This window comes from Corvus hawaiiensis, chromosome 30 (assembly GCF_020740725.1).
Source record: "Corvus hawaiiensis isolate bCorHaw1 chromosome 30, bCorHaw1.pri.cur, whole genome shotgun sequence".
NCBI lineage: Eukaryota > Metazoa > Chordata > Aves > Passeriformes > Corvidae > Corvus > Corvus hawaiiensis.
The window spans coordinates 13,807,236-13,834,972 of NC_063242.1; the positions used below are offsets into that span (position 1 = coordinate 13,807,236).

Genomic DNA, 27,737 nt, shown 5'->3' on the forward strand with positions numbered 1-27,737 from the left:
CCCAACTGATGCTTCTCTTTTAAACTTCATTATATTTGTTGCACACTGAAAGTACCTTATGTTAGAAGCATTTGTGTGGCTCCATCTACTCTTTGCTATTTTGGGAGACCTCTGTGACTGGTCTGTCTCTGCTGTTGCTCAGTCTTGGGAATTTAATGTGGCTTTTCTGTTTAAACACTGGCATTCAGTCAAGATATACCGATTTGTTATTCTGGTTCTTGGGGTTTGTGACAATTCAACTTCCTTGCTATCAGGCCTGTGTTGATATCTATAGTACCTGCATGGAAGTTCTAAAACACTGTACCCAGTGTGGACAGATGAAGATGAGGTTGAAATCCCTCCTCAAATAACAACTTGAAATCATTATTTGAAGGTTTATTTTAACAGAGTGATAACTAAACTCTGTTCAGATGCAAAAGCCTAATACCGTCTTACACAAATGACATAAAGAAGGACCAGGATCAGGTCTTATGTAGTTATCCCAGCTCATAAGAACTTAGACTGGATTTTGTCAGCAAATGTTATCATGGCTGTGCAGACATGTCCAAGTGGTGGAGGAACACATTGAATTCAAGATTGATGTGCTTTGACCATGGAGAGTTAAATGTCCATAGTGCACAAGAGATTGAGCAGTTGCTGGGATACAAAGATGGTTTTCGAGTTTCCTTGCATAGACAGCTTTTACATATTGTGGTCCACCAACCACCTACCCTTGAGCATATCTTGCCTGACAGCCCTTGGTAGGAAACTTTTCTGCATGTGAGTGTTTATTTCTTACTAAAACAAAGTTAATGAGCCAGTGATCTACTTTCTAATGTGTTTCCTTACCCTGATGCTTCTATTGGTCCCTGCAGGAGCAGATTTCAGAGAGCTACTTCAGGGGCCTTCTTGGAGACCTCCTCTTCAATTTATCATGTCCTGATTCTCTGTCTTGCTCAGTGGTTGTTTTCTGGTAGAAAGTACAGTATTCCACCAGTGCAAAAGTCTAATAGGAAGTAAGACTCCAAAGGACTTATGGTGATACATAAAAAAACCAAGCAGTAGGGTACCAATTATGTAAACATTTAATGACTTGAATAAACATTATAGAGTTTTATCTGAAATATGTATCTACCTGCTGGTGTCCTCAGCTGTGGATTTAATGTGCTTCTGATGTAGATTCTGCTTGTTCCTAAACAGGAGCTTCCTCTTTCACCAGGGTCATTTTCCAGTTCCTCAGTAAAGGCAGTGAATTGTCCTTTCTCAGCTTATTTGGCTTTTATTGGGTACAAACCTTGACAGAGTAGTGTTTTCCACATCCGTGTTCATTCACTGTAGGCAGTGCAGTGAGAGATGTAAGAGGATGTACAGAGTACATCAGGATCTGTTTCCTTTTCTATCTGTAAAATCACTTCCTTTTGTGTATTATTATACCGTTATCACTACTTGTCATTTCATGTAATTTGCTAAACTGACCAGTTGTTTTATTTGTGCGCCAAACATAAGGCAGCCTCCACTGGCAGATGGCATTCATTAGCTGCATCTATGTCCAATTAGCCCAACATATCTTCTCTTGCTGTATTTGGGTTTCTTCTGAAGTGCATTTCCTCTTGCAGTGACAAATGTATCCCGTGTACACCCTCCCTCATCCTTTGGCTTGTTGCAGTAATAGGGTACCTTATTTTTCACCCTTTGCTTGCATTTCTACCTAGGATTCCTGGTTCCTGCTTCCTGACATCAGCAGGAGGTCTCCCAATATGAACACTTCTTGCAGAAATTCAAATGCTATTGCTAGCCTGTTTGTCACATAAACATTTGACCTGAGTATTTTTGTGGCCCCTATCTGTTGACACTGAAAGAATCTCTTGAAAATAAAATAAATAAAAAGATGTTTAGTCTCATAGCCTTACAGTCCAGATACCACTACTTGGCAAATCCGCTCTTTTCCCAGGGTCTCATTCCAAAGTCTCTAAGGACATTTCCAATATTTTAGGTGTACAGAGAGCTTCTAAATGTCAGGTTTGAAGGCACTTGGAAAGAGCAGTGAAAAAATTTCTCTTCTTCAGTGACTTCCAATACTAATGGGGAAAATAGCATGGGCAGAGGGAGAGATGTGATATGCAGTAAATCAAGAAGTCATTACTTGTTAATTTTCTCACTTTAGAGAAGGTTTGAGCTCCTGGAGGAGCTTCTCCAGGACACAGACCAGACATCATCCACAGCCTTTTTGTTAGGCCAACTTCAACGAGGAAAGAATAAGAGAGAGGATTTGAGAAATGTGTGCCTTTGTTGGGCCTGATACAAGAGGAAATGGACAGCGTCTCTGTCACTTATGAGCTACCAAAAGAGAAACTTCTTCCCATCTGAGGAAAGATGAGAACCTGCAGAAGCACTTTACTGAGCATCATGATTCAGTGTTGTGTCCCAGCTCAATATAGCCTACGGACTCTTTTCTCTTAGCCTTTCCTGATATACTGAATTTTAGCATTTCCTCCAGCTTTTGTTTCCTGTCTGGATTGCATTTTTCAAAGCAATCACTGTGTACTTTTGTGTTTTTTACACAGCCCTCAGCTCAGCTGGATCCCACCGTTTCCTGGCCCTTAGACAGTGCTGGTGCCAGCAAATCCCCCAGGAAAGATATTTTCCTTGAATTTAAAAAGAAAATTGAGAGAATTGAATTCTTGGCATAGGAATGAACAAAATATGAGATATCTTAAGAGCAATGGTTTAGATCTCTGATGAGCTTGTTAATAAATCAAAGTGCAGAATTTGTTTCTTGGCTTCCTTTTGATATGTGAGATGGCAACACATTAAAACGACTCTTTATTTTCCTTTTAATACTTTTAATTTTTCATTGTCTCCTGTGAAATTCAGTATCTGTATTGGTTTAGTGCATACTTTTCAGCGTACAATGTAATAGGAAGTTACATGCAGCTCTCAAAGCGAAGAAATAATTCTGCTCGCAGCTCCCACATCACTCCAAGGAAACTGCTAAGAGCAGCTGTGCAAGAGATAAAGCCCTGAATTATTTAACAGGATTTTTAAAAAAGCCTATCTCCAGTGTCAGCCCGTCTCTGTTTCACTGCCAAAAGAGAGCCAGTAGGAGGTTGGGCTGTCTAGCATCTTTCAGGTTCCATAGTTCATGTGCAAAAACCTATCAACCCCAAGTCGCTTGTTTGTGCCAGGTTTTTCTGTACGGAGTAGGGGCTATTATTTTTGACATAGTGTACGTATTTGTTTCTTCACCGTGGTTTAGAAAAGAAGCCATTAGTTATTCCTCGTCGAGGTTTGACCCCCCTCAGAGGAATTGCTTGAGCTGGCTTGTTGCATTTGCTCTCATCTGGCAGCTCCCACCCTTGCCCTGTGACTTTTGGTGCCTGCAGGCTGGCTGCTGCACCCGGACAAGTCCTGCTGGACACTCTGCTTTTAGGACTGGTGCTGTGATGCAGGGAAGCTGGATTCAGCAGGGTCACATTAGGAGTTAAGATATGATTGGTCCCACCGGTTTTGGCATGACTCAGATTATGTAGATAATTAGAACCTCATGCCAAACTTTTGCTATTCACATGCTGAAATGGAGCAGTAATTTGTTTTATATGTATTAACTGTAATTGCTTACTAGGTTTGACAAATGTATTACTAATTCAACAATTGCTGTGTTATGAGGCACTAATGGGAAAAAATCTACTCAACGTCTATAGTCTCTCTCGTGAGCTAATCCTTAATTCTGTACATAATTTTGACTTAAGCAGTATTTATTTAAGGCTAGAAACTGCTTTAAAATCTCAAGCAATGTGAAACTAATGCCCCATGAGAAAATAAGTCAGATTAATAACCTGTGAGGTTGCTGCTTCTCCTTTTCTTTTTTGTACATAAGTAGTTTTTAAGAGGCTTGTTTGTTTGGTTTTTTGTTAGGGTTTTTTTCCCCTTACTCTAGAGTGTGGCCAGTTTTTAACATTTGAGAGAGAAGTTCTTGAGCAGTTTGAACACTGCTCCTCTTCCACAACTGCAGTGAATATTGGGTGGTGGGGCTGACCTAGTGCAGGGACTTTGACCTGGTAATCTTTGTCCATGGAAAGAGGTAGAAAACTGGGATGTATAAAATAAATATCTCCTCTCTGTCTATCTGCACATCCAACCTCAGTGGCATGAGGGATTTCCTTTGACATTTGTGGACTATTCTTGGGATTCCGATGTGTTTTTCCCCTGAAATGCTGGCCTTGCTTTCCTCAGAAATTTTGGCTTCTTGGAGTTCTTGACATGACTAGTTCTTTAATTCAGGGTCATGAAGAGCCCAAATTTTCCCTGCCACTATAGAAGTGGAATATGAGGGTGGGCTGAGGAGCACAGGAAGAATAAAAGAGGGAGTGCAGTTCACTCTTCTGTGGATTGAAGATGTGGCCACTAACACGTAAATATTTTTCTATAAAGAGCAAGTAACAGTAGCTGTAAAGGCTCACTAGCAATGTGATTTGCTCAAATTCTAGAAGATATAAGGTGAATTTGAGTAAATTTTAAATACTGAATAGGTTTCTCCCTTGTAAAAATTCCAGATGTTTGGATCATAAAATCATTCATGTTAGGTTCGGCGGTGACATTTGCTGCCTGTTTGAGGTGCCTTTTCTGGTGTACACATTTGGTAGTAAAAATAACATTTCACAAAACCTGACAGCAGTCAGAGAATGTTTCACAGAGACCTCTAAAATCTGTTAAGTAGAATTTGCTTTTGCTCACAAGTTTTCTGGTCTGACCAGTAGCTTAGAAGCTTTGCTATATTGAGTATTTGCTAGGCCATCCACTGACCCCTTTATTGTATGTTGCTATTTTGTTAAGAGTTATTGTAAGAATTATTATAAAACTAACACTTAAGAAACCAAAACCTATGCAGATTTTGGAAGGCTGGTCCTTGTGAGTTTACAGATTTCTGAATCCTCTGAAGGGATTACATGTCCCAGAACTACTTTGTTCCTGTGCTTTAAATTTTTGAAGTGTTTGCCCTGGTGATACAATTTTAATCACCAAACCTCCACTGATGTGCCAGTGGGTGCATATCTAGCTATGGATAGATGTACCTAAAGTTAGAGCTTTTCAGGTTTTCTCTGAGATGGAGTGAGGTGTGAGATCATGACTGTATTTTGGTATCATCTGCTTTGCAGCCTGATTTTGGAGGCCAGATGTTATAAGGTAAACATCTGCGAGCACCAGCAATTGTGGCATCCTTTTGAACTGAGTCCCTCTTGCACCTCCATGTGCTTTGTTAAAGGTACATGGAGCCCTCTGCCCTTTTTTCTGGCTCTCTCTTCCCCCATAAGCAGAACCAGTTAGGCATCATTTTGTCCTTCTCTCCTATGCAGATATGGTGATGATGTCAAAAGTGTAAAAACTTGAGGGAATCCACCCTGAAAATATAATTTTAAAGCTGGATGAAATATTACTGAGACTTCTGTTGAAGTCTTACTACTTTACATTCACTGGTTGTACAAAACAAATGTACCAAAGTGTTGATATGGAATTTTATTTTTATTATTATTATTATTATTATTATTATTATTATTATTATTTCCACCACTGAATTTCCTTTCCAGACAAGTAGTTAGAAAGGGTGATATGTAGGTTTTAGACTGTGAATTTTTTTTTTCTCATGCAAAGTGACTTTAAAGAAAGCACTCCAGACAAAACGTGAATGACTGAAATTCAGATTAATTTAGATCTAAATTAAGTTTAGATTTAATGCAAATGTTTACATTCACATCTCTTTCCAATAGAAGTCCATGTTTTTATGTATGACTTGTTCTTTGTTAGAAATCTCTCTCTTTTATACTTCTCAGCCCATTTTCCTATCGAATATATATTTTTTCTCTCCTTTGTGTCTTTGCTTTTATTTCAGAATGTAACAGGTTCAGTGTCCCCCACTGCTGTGAATAGCTCCCATTTGCAACCACATGGAAAATACTCAATGCACTTCAGCTGGGAAATACAAGAAATTTTAATAGCCTTTATGCTTTGTGGAAAATGTTGCCAAGATGCCCAGATTTGTATATTCAGGGTATTAGTTTTCTAAAATTGATGAAGAGAAAAGTTTGGGGTGAGACAGTTTTAGGAAGTGGGCCAATATCCTTTAGACAAATTCTCTTGAACTGTAGTGTGTTGTATATTATTTTGAGCAGAACAAGAATGTTTCCAATAAGTTTTTTAATACAGCCTGGAGATGCTTTATAAACTGCTTATTCTCTAATACTGCACCTGTGTTCCATCACTTGATACACTAATCCCACTGTGGACCTTCCAGTTCTTCGGACCTGCTTGGATTGGAAGAACTTGCCAACTGGTGGTAGCTTTGAAGTGTTGCTGTTGGCTGTGTATCTTTGAAAAGAAGCAAACAATAAAGTGTTTGTCCTTTTTCTATTGGGCCTGATGTAATATCACTTTTAATGAAGCAGCACGTGAATAAATAAAACACATGATTTAAGAATGCATTTGAGAGTCACACGTCTAAACAGCCCACGATTTCTGTAAAATGAAAATCCCTGCTGAGTAGAAAATTATTACTGCTCATCATCCTCTTCAGTATTTACTCCAAAGCTATGACTCTCTTAATACCCTAATGAAGCACTCAAATAAAACACATTCCAGGGAGGACAAAATAACCACACTTGAAGTAAGTGTGAAAATACTCTTATCATCTAATAGCATGTGAGAAAGGCAAAAGTTTCAGTGCTTTTATTGATTTTTTTTGGCTTAGACTTAGCCAAGCAAACTAAGTGGGGAGAAATTACTCCTAATACTCCTAATTAAGCCTGTAACTGTAGAAAGAGCAAGCTATTTGTAAACTGTTTAAAGCACACAGATAAAAAGCATGGAGTGCTTTTAAAAATGGAAATTATTAGGCAACCCAGTGATTTCTTTAATTTGTTGATAGTGCTCATGCTATTTGTGGCATACTAATTAAGTGTTGGGAAATGATCTCCTAGTACACTGAATGTAATCCTGCAGTCTGTTGTAGATGACACTAAAAACAATTACATATCTCTGGATCCCTATGAAACCTGTCTGGGTAGTTCTAGTGTCTTCACTGTTGCTGTTCCACAGGTCATGAGCAAAGCACAGATCAGTAATACTTACCTGTGGCTCTTGTTCCCAGGCAGCAGTAGTGAAATCCAGCAGATGTTCCAGGCGTGCAGGGGAGCAGATTGCAGGTGGCAAAGCGCATTACTGTCGTCTCTCCTGGCTTGGCAGGGTGTGCTGAAAGTTGTGTGCTTGTGAGCTGGAAAGAAGAGGTGTGGGTGATTGGGGGGGGGGTCTCTGTACTGTTGGTGTGTCTCACCAGTTTGAGTTGCACAAACTCCTCCTCACCACCCCTTTGTCTGTATGGGCTCCTCTCCCAGTGAGTGGCAGCAGTGTTTTATAAACACCCATGTCTAGAAGCAAAGAATTGGGCTCAGTCTGTGACTGGCACCTCATTGCCTTCTGTTTTCCCCGGTTCCTTTGCCAGTTTTGCTTTCCCTGAGCAGCCTTACAGCTACACAGTCATCTGTCTCTTGAATGAGAGGAATGGGAGCTGGAAAGCAGAAGAGCTTTGTGAAAATTTGAGTGAAATTGCAGAATTGTAAGCTCTGCAAAGAGAAAGAAAATTAAACCAGAAGAAACCCTTTGTTCAGTGCCTACATGTTTATACTTGTCAGCTGAACTAGATAAGGCATCTTCGTATTTTCTAGGGAGGAAAAATAACATCTGTTGCTATCGTTGCCCTATCCTGGTTGTTTTGAGTCTGTGTGCCTGCTTCACACTACAGCCCAGAGGAGCACATCCTTCTGCATCCACATTTATTCTCTGAAGGGATTTCTGGGAGTGAGCCAGCTTTTATGCCCCGATCGTGTTGCTGCCTGATGCAGTCACTGCTGCCTTCTCTTAATGGCATGCAGGCAGAAGGAGGGTTTGAACGTGCTGCTTTCCGCTTCTGTGGAAGGTGGTGTGCTAAGCTGGTACACATCTCAAGCTTCTTTTCTGAAGTTTATTCTGGGCATCATCCTTCACACACCACTTCAGATCTTTGCATCATCTAAGTCACTGAAACAAATTTTTGGGTGGGTTTTGTTTAGTTTTGGTTTTTTTCTGAAAGCTGTGCATGTGGGCAGGACCTTATGCCTAACAACAACAAATTGCTGTCTCCATCATAATATGCAAAAATTTCCTTAATCTCTGAGGGTAATAATGTGAATTAAAGGGTTCCTTAGTAACTTCAGAAAAAAAAAGTTAAAAAAACCAGAAAGCGATTTCAGAGAAAAAGCATGGTTTACGTGGTTTGGAGTATGTTAGTGGAGTCAAAGATGCCACTACTGGAATGCTGGGGCTTTTTGTCGTAATGTCCCTCCTGTTTCTGTGCAAGATTTCTTAGTTTTCTGTTCTTATTTATCTCTTCCATAATTTATTGTATATGGATGTGCTACTACAGACACACTCATTGTTTATTTCCCCCTTCCCATGTGTCTATGCTGAAAAATCTGTGAAGAAACATTTGCCCACCTCCCCTCCTTCAGATGAGAAAGAAAGAGAAAATGAGACAATGAAAAGCAAATTCCTTGTGCTGGTACGCTGTGCACGTTCAACGCTGCAGGAAACTAGGTCGACATTATTATTTATAACAGTATATTATGCTACAATAAAAGTAAGCAGAGTGTAGCTCTAGAAGTTGGAGGGATGCCCGTCACTTACACTTACACAGTTAAGACCTTGCCTCTAAGATACTTTTTAGCAGACAGAGCAGTGTTGCTTGGGATAGGAGACGAGAGAATTTTTCTGCCAATAAAAATGAAGAAAAATCTTATTTCCTTCAGGCTTATGAAAAGTAAAACTTAACACAAGTTTTCTTTTACTTTGAAAACGAAAGCAAAACCAGTCTTCCATATTTGAAAAAGGAGTCATTAAATTATTATTTGTCCTTTTCAGAAGGTCTGGAGTGAACTTTGATCGTCTTAAACTCTGTGACGATCTGACTTAAGATATCTGACATCCCCCATGGCAACAGCAGGAAAAGTAGCCTTCCTTCAAGGCTACTCCCCCGAGCCCTGACACTGTTTTCTGCTGTAGAAAAGAGTAAGAGATTGACCATATCTAAGGACCATCTGATTTGTTACCCTTTATTCCCTTAGTGGGATTCTGTGCTGGTAACATGCAGTGCTCTGCTCTGCACAGTGTTTCCTTTTCCTCATCCATTTTTGAAGTGGTCTACGGTGATGGGGAAAGGGAGGCAGTTCTATTTCAGAAACAGAAATAAAAGATGGCAAAATGAATTCAAATCTGAAGTATCCTTGGAAACTTGGGTTAAAACCCACTAACCGACCATTACAGCAAACAAATAGATAAATAAAACATTAAACAAAACGAAAAAAGCCCTTTCCATTAGCTGGCTGTCTCGGCTTTCATCTGGAATACATTCCCCAAGGATATTCTAGTGCTTTGGGTTTTGCTGCTTTGCTGCCTCATTGAGAAAATAAATTTGAAATTAAATGAGGTTAAAATAAGAGTGGTTTTAACCTTCTGTGTATTGCAGGGGAAGATTGCCTGTGTTTCTGATATACTATGTCTAAGCAGATAAAAGAAGTCATGATTCGTACGAAAATTATGGAACCTGTCATCCTTATGGAAAAGCTGATTAAAAAAAAAGTGTGAAGCAATTCAGCAAATTTAAATTTGTTTTATTACCTGTGTATCATTTTAAACAAATCTGTCATGGAAGAACAAATGCAGAAAGTACTTTCCCACATTTTCTTTCTCCAAGTCATTATTTTTTCCACACATCTTTTAACTTGATGTTTAATTAGTAGGTCATCGTCACGTTTAAAAAACGATTTTTTTTTTTACTGTTCCTCATTGCTATTCATTTCAGCAAACTATCAAAGCCCATTAACTCAATGCAAGTCTTTCCAGTTATTTCTATACACTTTGCATCAGGCTCAGAGACACTGGTTTTACCATCATGCAAAGTGAGCTGGGATCTGCCCCTGCCTCCAGCAAGATGCTGGATCAATTATATCCCAGGTGCACTAAGGGGTGTTTCACATGGTGTTGCCTATCTTAAGTTAAATGGTCAATTTAAAAAAAAAAGGCTCCCCCAGCGCCGCAGTTCTAAGTGCTAATCAGGATTAAAAAAAAAAATATATATAGAGATTAGGCCTGTGAAGCAGCTGCTTTTAGGGTCCCCACTTCTCTGTGAGAGCTCTGCTGACACGTCTGGACCCCCAGAATTCCCAGGGAAGCCACAGGTTGGAAGAGGTGACTGTTCACATACAGCTACTAATCACTTTACCATAGCCATTGTCTTCTTAGTGCTCACCTTAAAGCAATATGCATATGTGTGCGCACACAGAAACCTGGTGTCAGTGCTATTGCACTTTGTTCTATATTCCTCCTCTGCTCACTTTATTAGTAAAAGTTCCCACTCATTAACATCTCCTTAGAGAAGAACTAGCATTTTTGATGATGATTATTTTTCCAGTTAACATGGAATGAGTCAAGATTTCTTTTTTATTGGAAAGCAAATTTTGTATCTCACGATAGTAATTTATTATTTTCCTCAGAGGAGAAAATACACAGTAAATCTTTCCCATGACATTATTGTGGAGGGATCAGATTTGTGCTCTTTACTCAGTAAAAAATCTGTTGAAAGCTGGTATGAGTGGAAGGCAAGTAAAGACTTGCAACATCTGATCTTTCTTCTTGATAGGACTCTTTCTTGGTATGTAGTCAGCAATCACTTTCTTCATTTAGACAGAATCCTGGACCACTGGGCCTAAGCTTCTATTTTACTGGTGGTTTTAGTCTCTTCAGTATGCACAGCAAACCATAACAGCCAAGATTTTCCCTTATTCCTTCTCCTTGAGGCATTGCTTTAAAAATGAAGTAACCTGCTGTCGTGCCTTACACATTTGTCTCCCTGGGGTTTTATAGGGAGTGTGACAGTGCTGAGCATCCAGTGCTACTCTGTACATCAGAGCAGTAGAAAGGCTCCTGCTCACTGTAGTGGATGGGATACAGCCCAGAAAAACATCTTAAGGATGAGCACCCTGACCTGCCCCTTCATCCCTCAGGGTGACTGTAACTGGGAAGCTTTTCTGGGAACACTCCAGGACGGGCACAGGGAGTGGTGGAGTGAGCTGCATGTCTCAGCAAGCAGCATGGTGAGATAGGGGTGAAGCATTTGGTGCAGTGTCCTTGGCTGCCATGTTTTGATATGTTTTGAGTGTGGATTAGCTCTGCTCTGGACACGCAGACAGAATGAGCACTGGTGGCTGAAACACAGCAGTTGTGTCCCTGGGCTGCGCTTTAGTTTCAAGTGAAAGGAATTCAGTTTGTGCACTCCAAGATCACTCTGTTGTGCAAACCAAAGCATAGTAAGAGATTTGCCCCAGAAATACTCTCCAGTGTTGAATTAAAACATCAGCATGAACACAGCACATTAGTAATATGCCATACTAGGAGATCTCATGCTAAATGAAAGTGTTGTCATTATCTCGGATGATAGACTGATGATAAAATTACAAAGGGATGAGTGCAGGATGCAGGCTAAGTAATTTGAATCAAGGGAAGAGGAAGTGTAAGAGAGATTTATTTCTCAAAATAGACAGATGGATGCTAAATGCCAAGGTAGCACTGTCTGATGCCCTTCACCTGAGAGAAATGATTGTTTCTGTAAGAGTCATGTTGCATGAAACTAACTATTGGATAGCCAATGTGCAGGTAAGTAAATGTTAACAGTACCTCTATGGTACTGTGCTGCAAATAAGAAAAAGTTCTTTCCTTTGCCACTTACTTTTCTCTAGTCAAAACTACTCTTTGGTTTCATAAAACCTGTGATTTTGTATTTATTAAACAACAAAAAAGGTAGAATTTCTGAAAAAACCCATAGGTGTTTTTTGTTTGGAAGAAGATAGAAGCTTGCTACTAGGAACAAGCAACTGCAAAGACTGTTATAATATATGAAGCTGCTGAAACAAATATATTCCAAATTTGGCAGTTTTTATCAGTTGTGTACATTTTGTCTTGTTTGTAAATACTTGTTAGTTACTTGTCAGTAAGGTGAAGGAGAATATGCAGCAGAGCAATGTTTCCCACTCCATTGAAAATAGACTGCAAACCCCCAAATGGTTTATAGAGTTTGTGTGTCTCTTCCAAAAAGACCCAAACTGTAGCAGGACAAGCCAGTATGTTCATCCACTTTGTTGAGAACTTTCAGGTGTGCATTCAAGAAACTCAGGTCCCCAACTACTCTGGCTGGGCTGGACTCTGCAAACTTCTGCCCTGTTCTCTGTTGTTTGAGAAGCAGAGTTGAGAGAAGTGGCACCTGCAATGGGAAGGTTTAGCAAAGCATTTCTTTCAATTTCTGGAGTATTCTGTATCTCTGTTTTGTATCTCTTGAATATATGAAAGGATTTTTCTCCCCCCCCCTTTTTTTTGTGGTTTGGAGAATACTAGTAAGTGTCACAAGCTTAAGATTAAAGTTTTGAAATTGATAGGAATATTCTGATCATTACAAATTCAGCTGTTCTTCAGAAATTCTTTTCCTTCAAAATGTTAGGATAAAGATCACTGAAGGTACTATTCCAGAATATCTGCCTGTTTCTGAAGTATCATAACAGGTTTGTGTATGTATATCCCACCTGCATGTTACTCATGAACTAAGTGTGACTGGGGAATGTCTGGTACCTTGCTCATTCCTTCAGAGAGTCTGGATGACTCTCTGTGATACCCCAGTGACAGGCTCTAAAATCAAACTTTCTAAATTTGGTTTGATGGAATTAACAGATATTTTTTTCCTATCCCAATCTTTGGAGATCTTAATATAATTTCAATTGTATACTTGAATTCTGACAGGCTCACTTAATGATTACTGGAAAATGTCAAACAATGTCTTTTGGTTTAGTTAAGCCGTATTTTTCCCCTCTGGTCCTTATGTCAGATCACAGTGAGAAAAGAATGCAAGAATTATTATTCTTACTGTTAGAAAGCCTCAAGAGCAGAGTCAGACACAGGCATGTAGCTCTTAAAGTAGCCACTAACTCTGGAGAAATGAGAAGGCAGGAGGCTGTGGGTAATCACTGCACACAGTCATTGGGACCACAGGATCTGCAGGGACTTGGATGCATATGTGCATGGGAATGGCATAGGAGGCATGAGTTTCATTTACAATGCGTGCCAGACTTCTCCCTCAACAGCTACAGATCTCTGCAGTAGTGGAAGGGAGGGTATGAAATGGCTCAAGGTGAATAGTTGTGCAACCTCCATGAAAGCATGAAAATCACTTACCCAGTATTCTTCCCCAACACTGGTTTTAACATCCAGCTAGACAGGGTGCTGGGGCATCTTGTCTAGCCAGTGCTTTTGTCCAAAAAAGATTGGACCAGATGATCCTTGAGGTTTTTTCTGACCTGGTATTCCATGATTCTGTGATCCTATGAATATATTGTGTATATACACTGCCCACCAGTGTACTTCAGCAGCGAGGCAACTTCATGTTCTGTAAAGGTGAACAACCTGGCAGGGGTCTGTGAGCCCTCTCATTCATAGTAATCAGAGAGTTGTAACCAAACCAAACTAAATATGGCAAGTGCCATGTGAATGAAAGCCTACCTATCAAAGAAGGCAACATTTCGCTTAATGAAGATATTTTTGATTTTATCTTGCTAAATCTCATATTCTTATCCTCTCATTCTTATGCTAGGATTTCACTGAGTGCATATGTGAGCATGGTATGCATGTTACCATTGTTCCTATTAAAAGTGAGCAGAAATTCTGGAAGCGCATTATGCTTCATCTCTTTGAAGAATTTTAAAGCTAGAGCTGTTAATGTGAAACAGAATCTTTGGAATAAACGAGAATGGTCAGGCACTCTGGAGCAAATATTTTGGGGGAAAAAGCTTAATTACATGGGTACCAGATTAAGGCGTTCTTATAAACAGTTATGGTATTTTTGTTGTGGTAGTAAAAAAGAAGAAAGCCAAGGGAAGCCACCTTAACTTAGTGAATCCACTGTAGTAGCTGATTGATTCTGAAAGCCAACAGGTGAATATTTTCCACAGTCCCAGCAGAGAGAAAGACTCAATTGAATAGACAAATTCCTATTGATTTCCTTTGGAGCAGGATCAAGTCTTTAATTCTGGATTAACTCCTTTTCTGATTTTAATGAGAATTACGTGACTTAAATCCTGTTTTATGTTTTGGAAGCAACGGGTAAGGTTTAAATCAAATAATAGTTTTTCTAGACTTTTAATAGCACTATTCTTTTTAGTGCTGCTGTTACCTCAGGGTATTTACTTTTGGCTCTTAGTGTGGTGTAGAAGTTGATACTATTGTGAATGGAATTGGCGAGTCTTAAAACAGAATGTTTAGATCATAAACATTTTAAAATAAGACTCCATATAAAAAGATATATTTTTTTAATATGAAATGCTAGTTGTGTTCTTGGCAGGCTTTGCTTCAGAGGAGACAGATGCATTTCCAAGAATATTCTGGTGGCCAGCTGCAGCCAAAAGATTATTTCAAACCTATGGAGACCAAATTCCCTTTTCTCTGTAGCTTTTTTCCTTTCTCTCTCTTTCTCTCCCTGCCTCTCTCTTCAGTAGGACTCTCTCTATATAATATAAATGAAGTGTAGCCAGCTATGGGGTGAAAAATTCATACACAATTATACATAATAGTGGAAGGCATAGAAACTCTGACTAAAGATGCCAGTACTGGTCTTTGCTTTAGGAAGTGCTGTTGAGATTTCTTTTCTTCAACACTCTTCAAATCTTCAGAGTTCAAAAAACATTGGCTACTCTTCCAGCCAGCAGGATTACATAAAATATATGGATAATTGCTTGTGTCTGCTCTGCACTTACCTGTGGAGTGGCACAGTCATCTTTTTAACAATTACTTGATTCATAGATGCTGTGTGAAACCAGTTATGGTCCAGAGATGAGCAGAAGTTGATGGTTTTGGGGAATAACTTATAACAGAATACCTTAATGGAGCAGGTCTTTATTTATCTCACTCATTCATGCTTCATTGTGCAAGATATTATTTTTGTTTTTCACGTTTATTTGAAATAAATGTGTGAGAGTATTTGTTCTCCTGCTTTAGAGGTGTCTTTAAAGGACTTCTTTTAATAAAATATTAACTCAGTGTGATGAGAGGCATTGTCTTATGTAGTTCTGCAGGCAGAGGTCTTGCCCCACCTCAGGCAAATTCAGGTGCCACAGTAGAAGCTCTTGGTACTGATCAAACAATCGACACTACGCAGTTATTCCAGAACAAAATTTTACTTCTTTTTTTTCCCATTTAGTGAAGGTAAAGCTTTCTCCACCTCACTTTTGAAGTCTCTTACTGCTGTGTGTTTTGCTGGATATGGGCCTGAAATTTGTGCCTGCTTTGCACTGAATGGGGGGCAATTAAAAGTGTTGCTTAATGTCACTTACAGAGAAACTTTTTGTGCCTAATTTGTATTTGCCTTTAGGCGATAGAATGCATCAGCAACTGGAATTATTGTCACTTCTCTGATTTTGAGAATTCAATGAGTGATTCAGATGAATCATTCAAAAAGAATTGTAGTTGCTTACATGGCATGCAGTCCTGTTGCATTTCCCACAGGAGTGTAAAAAGACAGAGCAAACTATGATGCAGCTTCATGTCCTCCTACATATTTGCCTAGCAGACCTGCATGACTTGAGATATTTGTGCTCTTAGTAGCCTGTATATAATGACCTCATAATAGTAGGAAAAAAAGGAGACTGGTAAAAAGCAAAAAAACTACCAAGAGCTGAAAACTGATCACCTAAAGCTTGCAGTCTGTGTGTGGGGGTTATTTTGGAGAAAATCTAGGTAAAATTTGTATTAAGGAAATCAGAAATACTGAGGACAATTCTTTGGATGAGTCTGCACATTTGAGTAGTTTGTGGGGCTGAGTCCTTGATGATTTTGAGAAAGAGTCCTTTGCAGCTGTTTGTGTGAATATGAAGGGTTAAACAATAAAGACGCAATACATGTTCATGCTTTTGCTCAAAAATAAAAGGGCTGGATTTCAGAAGGAGCTGTAAAGCTTTCAGCAAGAATCAGGCGAACACTACAGTAAAGTGAAAAGCTGAAATGTGAAGAGTGCGTGATGTGAGATGCCAGCTCAGCGCTTCCAGATCACATTGCTCTAGCAGAGGAGACCACCCTTGGAATTGCAGTGAACTGTAGCTGCTCTGCAGTGTAAAGGAGTTGTATAGGCTGATACCCCTCTCACTGTTATGTCACCTGGTGGTAGCCTCTCTCAACAGCTCTCCACTCTGGGGAAAACTTCTCTAGGGGTGGAAAAATCTCCTTAATATACAGATCCCAGCTGCACAAGGAAAGGAAAAGAGTGTTTGTACAAAAAAGGTTCTTTACTGAGGGTGTTTGTTTTTTCTCCTCTTTGTACAGGTTCAACATGGGAGAAGACATTACGGCAGATTGGTTTTGAAAGGTAAGCCATAAATTTATTTCCTTACCAGTGCACAAAAGGTAAGGAAGAAAAACTGCACAGCCAAACTTGCACAGTTATTTATTTTAGTTGGTTGAATGTATCAATGACCTCAAATTTAGAGTGGGAGTCATGCAGTGTCATGCACAAATGCGTTCAGCTTTTCTGTTTTGTGTCCTCTTCTCTTTCCCCAGTCGATCTAAAGCCATTTATTCATCATATGAACTTGGCTCATAATGTTGTTTTCTGGTGACTATACAGCATGCTAGTATTAAAGAAAGGGACACACCTTTTGGCTAGAAGTCTTACTTATGAATGAAAATACTGCTCTCATCATGTTATTTTTTCCATGAAACTTCTAATCTCTGACATATGAGTTGACAAAAGTAAATGAAGTTGAAAGAGGAGCAAAGCTGGCAGAGAGCTATTCAGCATCAGAGGAAAATTCAATATGCAGCATTCCTCAAGTGAAAGAAATTCTTGCAGACAAACTTAGCCACAAGGTCATCATACCAGAAACATGTCTGTCTTGTAAATTAAACTAGGCCAAATCCAGTAAAGAGTGATGTAAAATAAAGAAGGATTCAGATGCTTAGTGTCATCTTTATTCTTCTACAAATGGTAAGTTGAAGAATCTGCTCTCTGCTTGGAGTTTTTGATATTATTGAAAATTACACACTCTCAGTTGCTAAGTTTGATGTCCTCAAAGGTTTTTTTTTTTTAACAGGTTGGGTTTTTTTTCCCAAGTTACATCCAGTTTGGTTCCTGATAAGTATTTCATTCAGCGTGATACCACAGGTGTCTGCAGGGCACTACAGTAAACTGTTAATTCTTTCATCACCCAAATTATGAATTAGCACCTGTTGGTGCTGCTTGTCTCCATCAGAATGAAAAGAATAAAGAAGTTTTGAGGAGTTCTAGAATTAATTGATACTCTGTGTTTTGAAAGTGAGAATGGAAAAGGATCAATGTCTTTTTAGCTGAGTTCATTAGAACTCAGTGTGGCAATTTCCAACTTGTGAGATGTTTCAAAACAAGGAGAATCCATGCTAGCTGTGTATATGCAGTGTATGTACCACATGAAAGATGGAGAATTGTTGATAGACTGAATTACAGCTGGGAAGACTTCCTGAGAGGAAGAAAATATGTAAAAGGAATTTCTGTGCAGATCCCATTATTGCCACTCTAGGTTGAAAAGCAGAAAGGCTTTCAAATGGCACTTCTGCACCTTGAGAGATTGATTGTCACCCTGGGGTAACTTTATTTGAAGCAGCACATTAGTTAGCACAGCTGAGGTGAAGATTTGAATGTACTTTGCCTGCCATAGTCATAGAATCAAATATGTTCTCACCAACTTTTTCAGAGAACCAGCAAGGAGAAAAAAAGGAAGATGAAGTCTTTTACACAGATAGAGCAATTAAGATTTGGGGTTTTAAAAATAGTAATATTCATTATCTTAACTGTATTTTTAACACAAGATTTTTTAAGACAGGACTATATTGTAGAATCATAGAATGGCTCTGGTTGGAAGGTACCTTAAAGATCACCTAATTCCTACCCCCCTGCCATGAGTTGTTCAGAGCCCCATCCAGCCTGGTCTATAACACAAGGTGTGGGGTATCCACAACTTCTGAAGTTGGTTGACTAAAAGATTAATGAGTAACATATATGTAAAGTTCAGTGTTAACTCTTTTATAGCAATATTTGCTTAATATAATATTGTCCGTTACTGGTTTAAATCAGTATTTTTTTATCTTAAAGAATAGTTTCCAAAGAAAACACATTGCTAGATGTAATACCTGGATGCTGGAACCCCACTTAACTTTCAGTCACAGAAGCAGAAATCCCAGGTCTGCAGATCTCTCAAAACTAAGAGATTATTCTGGGGATGTATCACTACATCCTTTCCCTAATCTTATTCTCTTCAGTAGGAATCCCTATTCGGCCACCAATAGAGACAGGTTAGTGGGCTACATCTATTTTAGCTCTGATCCAATACAGCTGTTCTTGCGTAAACTCTAGGGAAAGAAGCAGCAGCATGTCTGGCTATTTAAAATTCTATTCTCTGCAAGCTTTTTACTTAGGCACACCTGAGTCAGGTGTGAAATATCAATAGCATTTAAATGTGTTGTTTGAGCAAGGACATTCTCATTCAGGAGGGAGGAAGCAAGATTTTTAGATACATCAAAGGAGAGACACGAGGTAATGCCCTAAGGAGGAATTATCTTTGCTTCAAAACTGGAAGATCCATATAAATTGTTCTCAACAAACTGTTTTAGAGTTGGTTTAGGAACGGGAGATACAGTCAGTCAGTCAGTTTACATTGCCGAAAATTAATCCCATATAATTTACAGGTGATGTCATCACTGCTTTGTGGCTACATGGTGTTTATTCTGCAAAAGTGGAGTGTTTACATTACTGTTGTCTTCATATCCTGAAAAACATTGTGGCACCAAGAGATCTGACTGTGAGGCTTTTATGTAAGCATTACTTGTAAGCTGAGAATGCTGCTTTTCAATGCAAGGGAAATTAAAAATGCTGCAGCTCAAGTAAAGTAGCTTTATACCCAGGAAATTACTGGAGTTAAGAGCTTTTCAATTAAAAGGAGTATATGTGGTTTTGATAGATATAAATGAAGGTCTTTATGTTATTGTCTTTTGAGACATTACAAATAAGTTGATTGTAGCATACTATGGTAGTCACCACCTTTGTCCAGCTTGATCTAGACTGCAGTTCCCTGACTGTATTTTCTGAAGAACACTGAGGAGCAATTTTGAGATTTAGAAAAAGTATTGTATTGTGCTGTCCTGTAAGAAACCTGGTTTCAAATGCTGAGCATGTGCACTACTTTAATGTCAAGCAAGCTGTCATGTTTATGGAGTTTTAAAAAATCTTAAGCAAAAGCAAATAGATTTATGGTTAAATAGGATGACTTTTTTGCAACTGTTAAGATCAGGATTATTGTTCTTTATTGGTGCATGTTACAATGGCACCTACATATGCATAAAAATGCCTGGAAAGCAGTCAGCTCTCTTGGACTTTGTTCCAAACATGACTTGACTAAAAATGTGTTTTAGAAGGCATTGTTCATCTCTGGCTTAAGATTTTTTCAGTCACATTCAGGACCCAGTGGAAATCATTGGATCATGTAATCAATAAGGATGGAAAAGACCTACAAGATCATAGAGTCCATTCTTTAAGCAAACACCACCTTGTCAACTAAGTCATGGCGTTAAGTGCTATGTGTGCCACATCCAGTCGTTTCTTGAACACTTCCAGGGATGGTGACTCCACCCCTTCCCTGGGCAGCCCATCCCAATGCTTAACCACCCTTTCAGTGAAGAAATTCTTCCTGATGTCCAGCTTGAACCTCCCCTGGCACAGCTTGAGGCCATTTCCTTGTGTCCTATTGCTGGGAGGCTCACTCAAAATCTCAAATGGAATAGTTTTGAGCAATTAACAGTGACTGTGCTTGTTTCCTGGCTATTAAAGAGAGCTTAATGCACAAAGTCTGTTAAAATTCAAAAGGAAAGAGGATCAGTTCAGTTAGAGAGCTGGTCTTCTCCTGTAATGCAGTCAGTAGTGTCTTTCCAGCTCATGGCTGGGGTGAGGCTTGCAGTGCAGAGCCTGCAAAGAGCCACCGCCAATGCTGGGGAAATGCTGCTGGGGAAATGCTGCCACACTGCAGAAAATTACAACCAAAAGAAGGCCTTTTTTTAACGCTTAAATTTCTCTAATTTGAGCTACCAGATAATGAAGTTTGTGTCCTTGTCTAGTAGATTCAGTAATGATTACAAGAATGTCTTCTGTTTTTACATATTTGTTGACCTATAAATGATTTAATAATTTTAAAACTTGAAATAGATGATGTTGGACCTCTTAAAACTCATAGTCCTGCAGGGTTTTCAGACTTCCAGTACTCCTCTTACTGTGCTTCTCTGAGTTGTACTTTGTTATGTGACTAGTAAGTTACTCAGCTGCTAACAACACTTCTACTCCCTTTTTGCATTTGTTCCCATGGTGCTTCTCCTATGCGTGTAATGCTTTACTTTATGGTTCCACAAAACAGACTTCAGAAAGGTTTAATAACTGTTATTACATGTGAAGTAAATATCAAATGTTTTAGAAAATATATATTTGAAGAATAACAGATGTGTGGTTATTACACTTTTGGCAACCTTCAATAAGTATGTTTTTCATAGTAAATAGTTGCTTCAGTCATAGAGAAAGGAACTTTTGAGCACCAATTTCATAGTAAAATGTAATTATCTTTATAAAAATTAAAGTTTCCATATCAAAGATACAGCTTTTGTTTGGTTGATAGCTTCAACCTGATTCTAATATTGTTATTTTCATGGAAAGCAAAAATTTATTATTAATTAGAAATTACATATATATTTGCAAAAGTAGGTGACTTCCACCCTCATAATGCTAATGAGACCTCTCTGCACCACACTTAGTACAGCAGCAACATCTATGTAGAAAGTGCACTAGCAGCATCCCAAATTGTCTAAAGTAATGCTGAGGGTGATTGCCAGTGAAAGCTGCTCCTGTTAGTAGAATACTGTGTATTCAGTTGTGGGTTTGTTCTGCTTTTTTAAATCCTTTTACTATATAAGAATGGAAGAGTAGTAGTTGGAGATTCCTAGCTCTCACACTAAAAGGAAAGGGGAAGTAGGTAAGAGCAGAGAAGGGAAAAAGGAAAAGGACCTGAAGATTTCTATATCAAGGCTAGACCTTGGATATGAAGACTGTCTCCTATTAAGATAGATTTCAGACCTTCTGTGTCCCTCAGTATCTCCTTCAACTACTCTCCTAAGCAGAGGGTGATAAGGAGGACACTCTGCAATGTTTTTATTTAAAGCAAAGTAAATGCAACAGCCCTGCTTGCCACAGGTAGGGAGACACAGCTTACCCAGGAGACGCCAGGAGCAAGTTAGCTGTCATCGCTGAGAGGTGCGTTTGTGTTCCTACACTGGTCTCTGGCAGCAGACACATGTCTGCTTTTGCAGCTGCTCCACATATGCCCCTGCTCAGTCTAGCCAAAAATACTGTGTATATCTTCCCTACCCCTTGCAGAGACTGAGAACTCAATTTCCGAAACCACTCGTGACATGCGGTGAGCGCTGGAATCCAGATGCATCTTCCCAAGTGCCTCCTTCCAGTTTCAGGTTGCTAATTACGAGCCTACTGGCGAGCTGTTTTCTCTCTTTCCTCGTGCTTGCTTGGATATTTGATTGGTAGTTGGCCAGAGTTTCTCTGGGTGACAGGAATAAACAGAAAGAAGAGAATATCACTAGATTCTGTAAATATTTAGTATGCACAGTTCTGGCTTGGAAATCAAAGTACCATATAGTTTTCCAAAGTGACATCCCCCTCTTCTCCCCACGCTCTTTGGTGATTTTGTAAAAAGGATAAACTTATGCTTGAAATATAAAGTCTTATCCTGATACCATGCTCCGTAATTTCAAGCCCTTCCTTCACATACAGCTCAGTCCTATAGTCCTTCCTTGGGCAAAGCTCCCATTGACATAGTTTTGGGAGCATTGCCTCAACCAGGGGCTGCATGAGGCTACACGGTCTGATCCTTGAGAAGTTATTTTAAAGGAAACAGTGCAATTTCAGTGCATTTCACAAATATTGAATAATTTGAGAAGACAAGGAAAAATGGGTGCAGTGGTGCAATCAAAGGGATGTGGGAAAGCCCTGCCAGGCACATCTTTCCACCATTTTGGAAAAAAAATAGGTATATTAGTCTGTATAGTTATTTTGGTCTCCTGTGCCACAAGGCACTTAAGCAAGTGCTTAGTTTTCAGTGCCCAGGAATGCCCTCTTACTTTGGCAGGGTTCTCTTCCACAGCATACCATCCTTGGATTGCTTCAAATCAGACAAATCAAATTAATCGATGGTTTCCTTTTACTTTCTAGTCTTAATATATGATGCCCATCACACTTTTGTAGGAATTAATGAATGTGAATTTATTCTGCAGTTTTTGCATATTCTACAGTGAATTTACTGTAGAATGTGCTCTTTGTGAATTTACAGTTACATGTGCTCTTTGAATAATATGGTAGATAAATATAATATAAGGAGCAGAGAGACAGAACCAGTTCCAGACCTTCCCTTGGGAGGCTGTGAATAAAAGAGCAGTTTATTACTTGTAACAGAAGTGTTGTCTTCTGGGTGGTATCTCTAGTTGATCATTTCTCTGCCTGGCCAAACATGTCACAGAGGGCCTCATCCTCAGCCCCAAAACTGCTTTTAGGGGTAGAATTAGGGTTCAGAGAGCCCTGATTCAGTGTTCCCTGAAGGAACAGTGGTGGTGCAGAAGGAAGACATGGGGAGCACAGCACTGCACCAACTCTGAGCCCTCCACACCTTTCTCATCTGGGCCAAACATGGTTCTGGCTACCTCAGCCTCAGCCCCAAGCTGCCAAACCTAAGTGAAAGGCAGGGATATGGAAGCAGAGGACTACATCAGAAAGGCTTATTCATGTCCTTCCAGCTGTAACACTGCACTTCTCTCCTGGTGCGATGAATGGCAGAGAATAGGGCTTCCCACACGGATGCATTTGTCTCCAGGCAAAGGGCAGCACAGGCTGCTGAGTCTTGGGAAGACGAGGTGCTGAGGTTGCCTTAATTTAATTTTCAAAGTGTCTCTTTCTTTGTTACTTCTCTTTTTTTGTGACTTCGTGGTGGCCAGGACTGTGGAATTTGTGCATGTGCGAGCTGAAGTATTTGTGTTGTTTATAGTGTAGGAAATGGGGAAGAAATGTGTTTTCAGTTTTATTTGATATATTCTGCATGCCTGAGGTTCTATCTTAAATTGAGTTTTCTTCGCTGCGCTGAAAAAAAGCAAGATTTTGAAATAAAAGTCTGAGTTACAGAGAAAACCAAAATAAAAATTGGATTATATTTGCAAAGAAAAAAACCATTGTTTAAAAAGATATGAAGAAAACTGAAGTTAGATTTTTTTTCACCAACACTGTGTCAACTGAAATCTTTTAGTCCATATTAAATAGTGAAATAGAAACAATTTAAACCTAGTTTTAAACCAGTTTAACTTCTTGGATTTTATTCCAGTGTTGACTTTGGTTCCAAAGTTGCTGTGTGTAGTCAGTCCAGTGTGCCCTCTGTGATTGCCTGTTAGCAAACAATACTGTGTATTGGGCATGCTGGAGTAGCCTGAGAATAAAGTGTGGGAATGGTTCAAAGCTGCATCCATCAAGGGAGGCTTAGACTGGACATTAGGAAGCATTTCTTTACCCAGAGGATGGTCGAACTCTGGAACAGGCTTCCTAGAGAGGAGTTAATGCCCCAAGCTTCACAGTGACTGTCAGCTGGCCAGTCAGTTGGACAATGTCCTTGATAACATGCTTTAAATTTTGGTGGTTGAGCAGTTGGATGTGATGAGTGTTGTAGGTCCCTTCCAATTCAGATGTCTCTCCTCTCCTCTCCTCTCCTCTCCTCTCTCCTCTCCTCTCCTCTCCTCTCCTCTCCTCTCCTCTCCTCTCCTCTCCTCTCCTCTCCTCTCCTCTCCTCTCCTCTCCTCTCCTCTCCTCTCCTCTCCTCTCCTCTCCTCTCCTCTCCTCTCCTCTCCTCTCCTCTCCTCTCCTCTCCTCTCCTCTCCTCTCCTCTCCTCTCCTCTCCTCTCCTCTCCTCTCCTCTCCTCTTCCCATCCTTTTCATGTACTTTTTAAACTTAAGCTAGTTATAAGAGAAGCTGATTTTTGACAGACGTCATTTTTGTACGTTTTGTGATACACTGTCCTAGCTTTTGCAAAATAAACACGTTTCTTGTTAGCAAACATGTCAGAGATTATTTTTTAATATATTGCCAGTGATGGTTTTGTAGCCTTTGTGTAGCACACCTGTGAGACTGTAAAGAATAATTCACCAAGGGAGACTTTTTTTATAGAAGCTTTTTAGGAGATGATGACCACATGGCTGAAAACACTTAGACCAGTAATTGCTTCCTTACTTATGGGATTTTCTCAAAGCTGTCCCTATTAAGAAAAAGTGATTAAACTATCACAAAATATGTAAACATTCACTAAAGTAACTTCGTTTGTTTTGAGCAGCTTTAAGAGATTTTTTGGGTTTTAATCCCCCCATCTTTATGTTTAAGCATAAGCTTGTCTTAATGGTAACATAAACAATTTCTACCTAAAATGATTGTAGTAATCATAGCTGTTCTCCAGTGTACATCACTGTAATATGCCAAGAAAGGAATTTCCTCTGGGTTGATTGAAGCTACTTTGACATCTTTTTGAACAACGTAGAAAGCAGCGATGTGAATTTTCTAGATGTCTGAACACATGGTCCTTAATTATATAAGCAACTCAGTAGATTTCAAAGGTCTGTCTCATGGGAGTAACCATTATGTAACCAGGGCAAAAATTCATTTTTAGTGGTATAAATAAACTAGGTTTTAGGGAATATAGTAAATTTTTCAAAATTCAGAGAATTCTAAACTCTCTAACTTAGAGAGAATTCAAGTAGTAAAAATCCAAGGTGCATGTCACATCAGGCAGTCCAGAGGAAAATCATGATGTTACACAAGTGAAGCACAGTTGTGTGATGACTGTGTTTTAATCCTCTGCCTGTGCAAGCTGAAGTTCAAGAAGCCACTTACTTGTGGGAAGCAGGACAGTCCTGCTTCCTGCTCAGCCTCCTGAGCACCGTCCAAGAGAGCTGGTGTGCAAACATCCTGGAGGCAAATGAATCTCTTAATCGCGTGATGTGCCTGTGATAAATCTATAACTGAGCTGTGTGTAGATGAGAAGCACAGTAGTGTTATTAATTACAAGTTGCTTTATGAATGAGAAGGTACCCCACTTTCTTCCTTTTCTTCTTTTTAAATTTTTTTTTAAGCTAGGGTTGTCGAGCCTGAGGATCAAACTGGTTTTATCATCTGATCTAACACAGGACCAGGATTCTCTGTTGTATACATCTGCCAATGGCCCTACTTTCTCACTCTCTCTCTGTCTTTCAGAGACTTGCAGTGACTGCTTGTTCCTAGGCATATTTTGGCCAATTTGTTGAGTTTGGCAAAAGCATATTTTCTTTTAAAAAGGGGGACTCTTGGATTTGGGGAAAATTAAAAAATCACCCAATTTAACTTTTAAGTTTTTAAAAGCATCAAAGTAACATCTTTCAAGGGCCTGAGTCCCTTTGGGAGTTGGGTTTGTAACTCAGGAATCTTTATGATTCTTGAACATTTTATCTGTAATCTGTTTAATCTGTTGCAAGTGCTGGGAACTTAGTTGAATCAACACTGTACTTTCAATTTTCCAAATGAAAGTGCTGCCCAAATCTATTATTTTTTTTCTGAAGATATTCAAAAGCCAAAAATTCGGTAGTCTGGGGATTTTTTTGCCAAAAAAATCAGTAGTCTGTCAGTTTTTTGCTGCAAATAGTCTTGCCCTAGCGTTCTACTTTCTAATATGTCTGATCCTAGTATAATAACAGTTTTACTACATTACACTTTCTTCCTTCATGCTTTTATAAAATTTTAAATAGGAAACACTTCTGGGGAGAAATCCATGTAAAACTTCTCTTGAGTTGTACTTTAGTTAAGCATTATAGATACTTTATGGTTGTTTTTCTTTTCTTAAACCACACCTTGGGGAGCTGACCTTTTACATGGCTTAATGTTGTAATGTTAACTGGTTTTAACCTGTTTTAACTTTTTTCTTTAAGAAAAGTCAACTTTGAAATATACCCCACTTGAAGAAGTCCATCAAACAAACCTAAAACTCATTTATTTATCAGCATGGCTGAAGTTTCCTGACATACACCATAGTGTTTCTCTAACAGTAGAGCAAAGGTGTGTTTAGAAGCCAAGCCAAATACTTTTATAAAGCCACTTTCCAATGTTTCCAACACTGTGGATAGCTTTTGGGAAAAGGAATAACTTGATAGGCCAGGACAAAAGAGCAATTAATATGGACTTGTCCCGTTCTTCCAGTGCTAAAAGTGCTCTCTACTAGAGCAATTTGGACCAAAACAGAAATTAAAATTTTACACCACCTGTTTGGTACTAGATACACTCTACTGTAGATACCAAAGATATGTATATTTCAGTATATAATGTTGTTTATTGAGAAACAAAAAATATTTTTTTCTTTTTTCTTGCTATACTAGTTACTTTTTTTCCAGATATAAAGATGCATTCCCTGAAGTATTTTTATGGCTTTTCTGCTGTTTTCTAACTTGAAGTAACAAATAAGTAAAAATTGGATGCCAAGAATAATCATGAATAGCTTCAAAGTGGAATGATTTAAAACTGTTGTTATTTTTCTCCTGGCTCCTAACCTTTAAGAGTGAAGTTGTTTCACATTTCACAGCTTTTCTTCATAGCTGTGAGGGCTGTAAACGGATGTGTGTATTCTTTGTAAGGAAAAGTTGGTGACTCTCACAGTCACATGGCTACAGAAAGTGAACATTTAGGAAAATTTTGCATCCCCAATAAAGCTTTTGAAACTATCAAAGTTATATTTGAGCTGTGATGGACTCTTGCAACACTCACAGTGTAACTCCATCTCAGTCTAGAAGGGGAATGGCTTTAAGCTGCCTTATCTCTGGCATGCCAGCCTGATTTCAGCACTGTGAGTGTGAATCAAGCGTCTGTCAGAGATCTGATTGTGTACAATGCAGACAGCCAAGCTGCCAGGGTGGAAACAGCAGTGCAGATTTTATATTTGTTCCACATTGCTGCAAATGGCAGCATATCTATCATCTTCTGAATCTGGCATATCTTCTTCCCTCCCACTGTCACTGCAGTGTCATAACATTTCTTTCTTTTGATTCAGTATGTAGAAAACTACTTTGGTTACTTTTTATTTACTTACAGTCTTCCTGTAGCTTTAGTATATGTGTGTGTTTGCCATCCGACTGCATCCCGCTACTCTGTGATGACATTGGCAAGTGCTTGCACAACTGAAAGGTTCATTGATGCAGCAGATGCAGTTGTGAATGAACAATCAAATCAGCTGTAACTTTTAAATTAAAAACTCATCAGTGAAGAGGATAAAGCACACAAATGCAAAAAACAAGGATAAAAAGTCGTACAAAGATATCATGATAAAGTCTGATATAATTAAAAGGCGAAAGAATGTATTTGTGGATTCTGTAAGAGTGTTTTTGCACATTCATTTCATAATTTTCTTTTGCCTAACAAAATGGTTTTTAAAGTAAAAGCCTGATATTTTAAAGTAAAATACCTATTAGCTCTGCATCTAAATCATACTCATCATGATGCACTAGTTACAACAACCCC

General features: G+C 39.0%; 1 protein-coding gene across 3 annotated transcripts in view; it reads left to right on the forward strand.

Annotated features, from left to right (window-relative positions):
- PIEZO2 (piezo type mechanosensitive ion channel component 2) overlaps positions 1–27,737 on the forward strand; it is a 298,259-nt gene that overhangs the window by 126,416 nt on the left and 144,106 nt on the right. For all 3 annotated transcript variants that reach the window (XM_048289530.1, XM_048289532.1, XM_048289533.1), the window contains exon 4: positions 16,417–16,459. In XM_048289530.1, coding sequence (XP_048145487.1) covers positions 16,417–16,459 — 43 coding nt within the window. The remainder of the gene's footprint in view (positions 1–16,416; positions 16,460–27,737) is intronic.